At 37.3% G+C, this 9415-nt stretch overlaps 1 protein-coding gene across 1 annotated transcript in view; it reads right to left on the bottom strand.

Annotated features, from left to right (window-relative positions):
* Nucleotides 1–236: 236 nt before the first annotated feature.
* Nucleotides 237–9415, bottom strand: part of LOC128789676 (uncharacterized) — a 21981-nt gene continuing 12802 nt past the window's right edge. The window contains exons 4-9 of the mRNA XM_053945845.1: nucleotides 9155–9293; nucleotides 8196–8317; nucleotides 6387–6497; nucleotides 3018–3124; nucleotides 1585–1675; nucleotides 237–447 (exon numbers count right to left, since the gene is read on the bottom strand). Coding sequence (XP_053801820.1) covers nucleotides 331–447; nucleotides 1585–1675; nucleotides 3018–3124; nucleotides 6387–6497; nucleotides 8196–8317; nucleotides 9155–9293 — 687 coding nt within the window. The 3' untranslated portion in view covers nucleotides 237–330. The remainder of the gene's footprint in view (nucleotides 448–1584; nucleotides 1676–3017; nucleotides 3125–6386; nucleotides 6498–8195; nucleotides 8318–9154; nucleotides 9294–9415) is intronic.

Genomic DNA, 9415 nt, shown 5'->3' with positions numbered 1-9415 from the left:
TCTTAGGTTTGATATATTTAGCAAACATTGGCAGTGCACAATGCTACTGACCAAATGTTCTTTTAGCATTACTATGTAGATGCTCTTTTTAACATTTCTACAAAAAATAAACCATGAGGATATCTCCTAGTAAAAAGTCAAAATATCCTGTTGAGACAAAATGCCTCAATAAGAAAATGTTTCAAAATACTCTTTTTCATTAAAAACCACATATATGACTCAAATTAACCACAATATGAATTTTGACCTGATTTATTCACACAAATCAATCCAAGTTAATTTTAGGCCCAAAATATAAATCATAAGGATACTAGTAAACTTTTCTGGGTACTAGAGAATCTTGTATAAATGTATCTGTTCAAGCGCTTCTCTGTCAATATCCTTCTCCATATACACATCATAGTTCAGCTGCACCTCTTCAACCCATTGATTGAGCTGTACATCTGCCTGAAACAATGAAAGCAGATCCTTAAGTCAACACCATGTTACAGCAGGAGTTTCAAGGTTAAGGAGTTTCAACATTAAGAAGGCAAGACATAATATGAGAGATTACTCATTCCAAATTATATGGCAATGATAAATTAATTTCTGGAAAAGCCATTTTAACTCAAATATGAGATAATAAAGATAACTTTTAAAATTATCTCAGTCAATAGTCTAGATATTTTGTTAGCATATTACAACCACCTTTCTTTATGCATTTGTGTAAACCTCAAGCATCCTAATTCAAAGGGTGACATTCTGACAGATGTGCTGAGGGAGCAGCTAACAGTATCATGGAAGAATCCCAGGTATTTTCTTGTTTTACACCCAGGGAGTATTGTATTAAGGCTACAAAGAGCTTCTCAGTTGCTCTGTGACTACAGCCTGCTCCAAGAAAAGTTCAAATGACACCACTGCTGGTCTTGGGGCTGAGGATCTACTTCACCCATCAGCATACAGGCAACAAGTGATTCAATTTCTCTAAAACTAACTACTGCTGTGAGGAAGTCACTTTATACATAACCTTGTCATGTCTGATCAGTGTTTTGTTTCTTAATTAAAGCTAGGCCACATAATCTGACCAGGTATCACACACATGATCTGCTGATGACTGATGGCAGAACGGACAGAGAGTGGAGCGTGGCCCATCAGGAGCAGCACAGACATTCAACATCTTTGAAAGATGCACCGTCTTCATAGAGACATGAAAGATGTTTGCTTCCAACTGCAATTTAAAGCCATGTAACTGATTCAGGATGCCTGATGGTAGTCCCTTGGCTAGCTGGGAGACCACATCTCTCACTAATCTGTACTTCCAAAAGCTCATACTGCCATATTAATACACGTTAATACAATGATTCATGCAGCCTACTGATACAGGCTGGGATTTTCCTTTTCACACAAGGACAATCCAAGTACAGGAAGATGTGCTGGTGGTCAACCTCAAAACAGAAACCTGACTCTTCCACCTTTTAATCTCTGCACAAAATTATATATCCTTCCTTACAGCAATACTGGCAAGCAGCTAACTTCAACTACAGAAATGCCACTTTGACAGAATATAACCAGGAGTGCCAGCTAAAACAGGCTGAGGGAACTTACCTGGAGCTTTGAAAGTGATTCCTCAAGACTTGGAACTGTCACTAATAAGGACCCACTTTTCCTTACATTACAAGCAATAAATTCCCAAGCTCTGAAACATATTTAAAGATAGGTGAACAGTATTTTTGAGAAAAAACACACTATTTGATATAGAATGAATCTAACAATTGCACTTTATTGGCCAGAGGTAGACTAAGCTTAAAGACTTGCAATACATGCTTATCAGTCAATATCTAAGCAAATGTATTTGCAGGAATAAAACCAAGCTTTGTATTAAAAACACAGGGAATACGTGGTCTTACAATGTTAGATTTTGTAACTTTGTAATTCTCATACATGCGTATCATTTGGTATTGTCAAGACTTTCACTTCGAACAAGGATTAAACATTGACATTTGGCCTCTTTGGTTTGAAGAAAATCCAGTCCTGAAGTGCAGTCCTTTATTAAGCTTCACAACAAGCTGCTCTTTACATACTTTGTGTACAGCTGTGACAAAGTACTTCTCTTAAGACATTAGTAATCAGAGTATTTAAATACGGCCCCCAGCATTCCCTTTTTTTTTTTTATTTTGCAAGTAAGGTCATTTCTCACAGCATTCAGACTAAAAAGACTTTAATTTCCAGCGTTCTTCAAATGTCATTTGTCTTCATGCTACTAATACAACACTAAACCACTATTCCCAAGTTATGTCACAATCAAATGAATTCTCAGTCCTGTGCCTGGAAATATATTTCCTGGCATTTTGAAACATCCACTATCATTCTGTGCCTGTCTGGTTGGTATTATCACCTGGTATCCAGGGCAGCAGGGCAAGCCTTAGCTGAAACTGGTACAGAATTACATACTTGCCTGGGACCAAGTGGAGACACAGATACTCCTTTTTTCTGACTGCCCATTCTAAACTTAGGATGATCAAGTTATTTACACTTTAAATGGATGCTGCTGGATTAGCAAAAGCTCATCTGTGAGAGCCTTGTACCTGAAAGAGAACCTTAGCCACATGTTTGTTTGCTACCACATCCTTACGAATATCCATTAGAAATATCATTCACAACTATGCTTTGTAGGCTGTATATATTAAAGCTCTGACATCAATGAGTCAGTGACTCTTACTTCTGAAGATTAAACTCTATGCTGATACAGTAATTTCAGATTCTTTAGCAGCAAGATACTGCTTTAACATATCAGTGCAAGGATTCAAGCCAAGGTTTGGGTAAACAAAGCAACAGTGCTTAGTGGGTTTAACAATAAACAACTTCCAGAACACCTTAGCAGTTAAGTATAACAATTAGAAGTAGGCAGCATGAAACAATTTCCTTATATAAATTATGTATGTGTCTTCAAAAAGCACAACCTTAAGGTTTTCCATTATTCACAAGGTTACACACATATTGCCAAAGAAATAGGTAACTTGTTTGGACACAGAGCTTACCTGGCCTGTTCCTGTCTGTCAAGAAAATATTCAAAGACATTATTCATTACAACAACATCAGCCTTCTGCAGAAGTGAGGGCTGAGTACAGATGTCTGCATGAACCACCTGAAGGAGAAAAATTTCCCAAGGCATAAATTAAGAGACAAATACAGCCTTTGAGAAGTCATGAAGCCTGTCAGCCTAATACAGCAGCTGCTACCACCCTTTTGAACCAGTCACAAAAACAGGCATTCCACTGGCTTCACAGTAGATAAAACTGACATACACAACCATAATAACCTTTCAAAAATTTAAAAAAAAAATCAGATTTAACTCGTCTAATTAAAATACTCAATCCATTATGCTCAGTAAAATAAAGTACTTCTGAATTTTGATTTAGAACTGTGTGCCATAAAAGAGGAGATGATGTATGTGATGGCTGTTGCATTTCACTTCCCTGTATTTTATCACGAATGTCCAGTGATTTCAGGAAAGCAGTTAAGCTAGTTGAAGCTATTTTGAGGATAATAAAAGGCATCTCACAGGGTCAGTGGGTTACTGAAGGATTATAGCTAGAAAAGACACTGCAAACCCAGATTTGACAGCTGAATTCTCACAATGCATATTGGGACTGGGAATGTTGGAAAGGCAGGATGCTCAGTAGCACTGGAGGATCCTACTAAACAAGTCAGCACAAGAGGAGCTGTTTTGATTTCATCTACCTTCACCTATAAAAAGGATATTAGCACTTCATGTCATTTTTCAAAACAAGTGAGACAGGAGAATATGGATGCTCATTAACACTCTGATGTGTTTGATTTCCTCTTAAAGACAAAGAAATCGTATCAATCTGACTCAATGATCCATGTGGGTCCTTTTCAGCTCAGGATATTCTATTATTATGCATCCCAAATCTGATGAGAAATGTAAATTGGAGTATCTTTTGAAGGAATAAGTAGTAGTCAGTATGGATTCACTGAAGTTAAGTCACATTTGACCAACCTGATTGAGTTCTGTGGTGAACCAACTACCTGGATGGATGAGGGGAGATCAGTGGATTTTGTCTATTTTGACTTCAGCAAGGCTCTCGACTCTGTTTCTCACAACATCCTCACAGGCAAACTCAGGGGGTGAGGGCTGGATGAGTGAGGACTGAGAATTGACTGAATGGCACATCCCAGAGGGTCATAAACAGTGGCACAGGATCTAGTTGGAGGCCTGTCACTACTGATGTCCCCCAAGGCCCATTACTGGGTCCAGTATTGTTTGACATATCCATGAATGACTTGGATGAAGGGGTGATGCCTCCTCAGCAAGTTCACTGATGACAGGAAGCTGGAAGGAGTGGCTGATACTATGGAGGGATGGGCAGAGAGGAACCTTCTAAAATTCAGCAAAGGCAAATGCAGGGTCCTACACCTGGGAAAGAATAATCCCATGCATAGGATAGAATACTAATGGCAGTCCTAATAATTTAAACTACAATTCAGAAAGATGCTTAAACTACTGGAAGCTTTGAACATAAGTTGATGCTTTCTTGACTTGAATGATACTTAAGACTTGACCTAAAATTACTCTGCATTTACAGAGTAGGTGACCATACTGACCAAAGTGACCTAAGCTCCTCATTCTCCTCAAACATATCCTCATTCCTCTTGGGGAATTTGGGACCACATAAGCATGTCTGGCTGCACAATGAGCCAGACCCAGATACTGCTCTAGTCAAAATCCCAATATTGCTGGGTTTGGATTCAGCTGAACTAGCTCTCTGATCTGCTTGGCTGTGTGCCCGCACACTAGAGGAGGCAGCAACTGATTTTAAAACTGCCCTGTCATCCAGTGATGCCTTTCATGCATCACACACCAAGTCTTTCATGACTACAGACAATTTCTGAATTGAGGTCTCAAGTTTCCTAAGATTTGTTGAACTGTTTACTTTCCTCCCAGTAGCTAAATGTTTCCTCAAATGGCAAAGGATGCTGATCAACCTTCTCCGTACTTTAACAAACCAAGTGTTGACCAAAGAAACACAAGGTTCATTCAGAGATTTAGCCACTAAAGATACCATTTCACTTTGCTATAGTTTAGGAACATATTCTAATAAAAATTCAGAATATCTTGAAAAAAACAATCTCTCTTTAAGAAGAGTCTCTAAAACATTTTTCAAACTTGTGTCATGAATTATGACCAGCATCAGGAGTCTCATAATTTTTCAACCTCACATGTACCTCTAGAGAGAATTCATTTGGGGGTGAAATAAAAATATAAGATTGAAATGTTCAAAGCAGTGAGATAACAGGAGTCACATGATTAAATTAGCATTTAATGAGACTCAAATAGCTAAGTCCTCCGGCACTGCTTTGAAAACCTATTATCTTATTTTTATGCTCCAAAATGAATACTTCAGCAGAATTACAAGGTGTGAAGAAAATACATAAAAGCTTATAATAAAAAATATACAGTGCTGAAAAGCATACTTATTGATCTCCAGCTCCACTGAATTAACTTGAGAGAGCTACTAACTGTACTTTCATCACAGTAAAGTGTTATAAACACAAAACATTCGCAAAACCCAAAGATTATGGATTTGTGACTGAATTGAGCAACGCAGTGATACTGCTTACCCTGTGTTAAATATGTTTATTATTTCTTTCTAGGTTAAAATTGGGTTACCTTAATACCCAAGAAATTACCATACATAGTGTGACTCTATTCAAGAGCACATGCATACAACACAGGGTTAAAGCCAGTATTCTACTCAGTATATTCTACATAGCAACTTTTGCTGGCAACAAAATAATGGCTCTGGTCCAGAAAGGAATTTTTTTCCTCTTTAAAATATCAGTAGCTATTCCCATAATGAAACTAGAGAAATTATTCCCATACTGATAGCACTTTTGTTTGAAATCCATTTTGTTTGTGGAAGGTACACATACACTGATATTCTATGAAAGGAAATACGGATAATTCTGTCTTTTAGGTATCCTTAGATGCAAATTTGCAAATCCTACAAACATTTTTCTGCTAACAAAAGTGAATCACTGACATTTACTTTTGTGTTTGTGACAGAAAATCTTTATACACTCAGTTTCATAGGAGTGGCAATGATGTCATTGATTTCACTGGGTGAACCAGCTAAGATTTATCTGTTTTGTATGAGCCAGTGGGTAAGTCTAGTCAGGAAAAGGCTAAGTGATTAATATTTTGATAATTTCCCTCTTTCTCTGTGCTATAAAGTCTTTTTTTCCTAATGTAAAGCCTTTGTTTAGGATCAAAACAATCAAAGGCAGAAACTTCTCAGAATGCTGATTTACCAGCCACTCACTTAAACCTGATACCTTGTACACAGTGCTTAAAAATACATAAACTAAAAGATGTATTTAGTTACCTTTATTCTGTCAATGAACTCATACTTTGTAATCATCATTTCTTGCAACTGGCAAAAGTCTGCATTCATTTCTACTCCATACAGCTGGGAAGCTGAGCTATAAAGATAACCCTACATTAGGAAAAGGAAATTTAGTAACTGTGATGCTTTTAAAAGAAGTCCAAAATTTTCATTTAAAAAGAATTAAACACGAGTTAAGATTAAAGGAACATTTTAAAATAGTGAGTTGAGAAATGTCTTTCAGTGGATGTGAACTTTTTTCAGAGCTAAGCTCCTGATTTGACAATTCCCTCTTAAGCCTCAAAAATTCTATTAAGAGATCCAAAATGACACGTCAAATTAACAAGAAAAGGAAAGCTCCAAGTTCACTTCAACTGCAAAACAGATGGCAAATAGTCTAAGAAAGAAAAAAGGTGTAGAAAACAGGTTATGAAAATAGTGTGAAGGAAAAAGACTCTACGTGTCATTTTTGTTTCTTGGGAGAATTGAAGAAGAAAATATCAAGAGAAAAGAACAAAAACATGAGATATAACAGAGTCAAAATGAGTGAAAATGGAGGACAATATACCAATAATATAGTGGAATATTTTGATATCAAGTCTTTGTCAGCTCCTCTAAGTTACTGTATTACTGACATTTCCAGGTGCTTCATACAGGTACATGTGCAAAAAAAAGCTAAATTATGACTTAATATTAAGCCCGAAAAATAGTTCAGTTTTGGACTAAGATTTTGGGAAGCTGTTGGAAATGTTAGAGAAAAAAAGTACAAATACTTGAGTGTACAGTGCCCTAACAAATATTGCTTTAAGTGCCACTATCTCCATTGAGCACAATAATTACACTTTGCCAATAATGTCAGAGACAAAGAATGCTGAAGATACAGAATATCTGAGATCCACATGTATTACAACTTCATTATTAAGGTTTTCTGAAACCATTCAACTCAGAGAGTAGAAAAACAACCTGTGAAGTCACCCCTCCTCCAAGGCAAGACCATGTTACAAAGCAGAACTCTTTTTTGAAAGAGTGCTTTGAGAGTATCTTCTACTATAATAATACAAGCATTTAAATACTTCAAAACAAATTCAGCCTAGCCAAAATGTTACCATTTAAGGACCCGATGCTGCAAATATTTACAAATGGGAGTAACTCTTCTCATTTGAGTGATCCCAAAATTAGACTATTCAAATGAGTAAAATCACATGCTCAAGTGTTTGCAAGATTGAGCCCTAAACACACACTGACTTTTTTGAGAAAGTAGTAGTGTGTGTTTTGCATTGCTGTTGGCCATATGTTGTACCAGCCATGCCAAAAGCAATCAAAATTGCACTCAAGTTTCTCGATGAAGTATTTTATGTGCATTTTAAAATGCAGAGCAGGACAATATGTTTTTGGAGACAAATTCATATCAAAGTCTTCCTTTGTATATTTTAACAGTTTATCAGCTTCATAAAGGAATTTAACATAACTAATCTATATATAGGCATGGTCAAGACATAAGAGGACAAACTTACTATGAAAGAGACATCAGGAACAAGCCAAAGAGCAGCATGTGTGACAACAATATGCTATTCTTTTGGACAACAGACTTTTCCTCTCCATAAGCAAGATCATTTGTATTTTCTCTTGTGAGGAACAGAGGAAGAACTGAAATTGCTAGTGAACAGCACCTTACACTATTCAGAGAGTCAGATCAGAGGTGCCTCTCAGAATGACCCATCCAATATTGAGTAATAAGAGTAGGCAGTCAGAAAAGAGGGAAAATGTTTGTCACAGTAATAAAATATGAATTCCTGTGCTGGAAGTTACCGCAAATAGCACTGCACCAAGCCTGGAGCCAACGTCAACCACTACCTTTCCTGTCAGGTCAGGCAGTACATGTTGATAAAGAAACTTCAGTTCCATGAGGGAAAAGGAATGCGAAATAAACTCTGGGAAATAAGAACAGAACAAATGTGTTGGGTGGGCAGTACTAACTACTGTGTAATTAACCACTGAAATAATAACTTGAAGAATTATCTTCACTGAAAACTTGTGTGGTTTCTTGCCTGTACTAGTGCACTAGGGCAGGGTTTTCAGATCAGAGGTAATCAGCCAAGCAGCCTGTCCCAAGTCTGAGGATTCCTTGCCTTACATGGAGAATTTTGAAATCCTTCATGAAACTGAATTACCTTTTTCTGCACAGTAACATATGTTAAAGAATGCAAAACAAAGCAACTTGGAACTCTTTAACTGAAAAAGGAAATGTAGTAAATACAATTTGTGCAAAACTTTTTATGGGCAGACATATTAATAGCTTTAATTTCAACTCCAAAGTTTCCATGAATGGAACGTTCTCCATATAAACTATTCCTTCAATGGCTGTGCTCTACTGGCAACAGCACTGATCTGTACCACACCACACAGAAGCTTTAAGACAGATGGTGCTTTCTATTGCTTTTCAGCATGTGAGAGGAGACCCAGGCTACTGCATGGACTCTACAGTATTGTCTTCCTCTTGCATCTTCCTCTCCAGTGATACATAGCCTGCCTCTTACCTGCCCAGTTTTTGTGGGCAACAACTGTCACTCATATACTGCAAATTAATTCAACTTCCACGTGTAGGAGGCTCCTTCCATTGGTTTTATGGGAAATAATTCTGGCCTGTATATCGCAGCAGTCTGGACAAACTCCCCCATCAGCTGGATGTTGTCATGTCCAGCTGAGTCACTGCACAAACCAGTTTAGTTAAACTCAATTTTTTCTCTTGTTCCCGAAAGAACACTTACCTAAAGATGCAGTTTTGTATGAGCCACACTCTGTGCAGTAGCTCCTACTCATTTTCCCCTCCTCACATAATGAATCAACAACATCATCATCATAAAGGAATGCATCAACATGAATCATGGGCAGTGGATGCTGGTGTATCTGAGAAGACGAACAAAACCTTAGAAAGGCATAACCAAGTCTCTTAACTTCACTTACACTGTCACACATTAACTGTTCCACCATCCTACCTTTCCTAAAATCCCTGAGATCCATGTTTTTCC

The sequence above is a fragment of the Vidua chalybeata genome, chromosome 6 (genome assembly GCF_026979565.1).
Source record: "Vidua chalybeata isolate OUT-0048 chromosome 6, bVidCha1 merged haplotype, whole genome shotgun sequence".
Lineage (NCBI taxonomy): Eukaryota > Metazoa > Chordata > Aves > Passeriformes > Viduidae > Vidua > Vidua chalybeata.
This window is presented reverse-complemented; position numbering and strand designations above follow the sequence as displayed.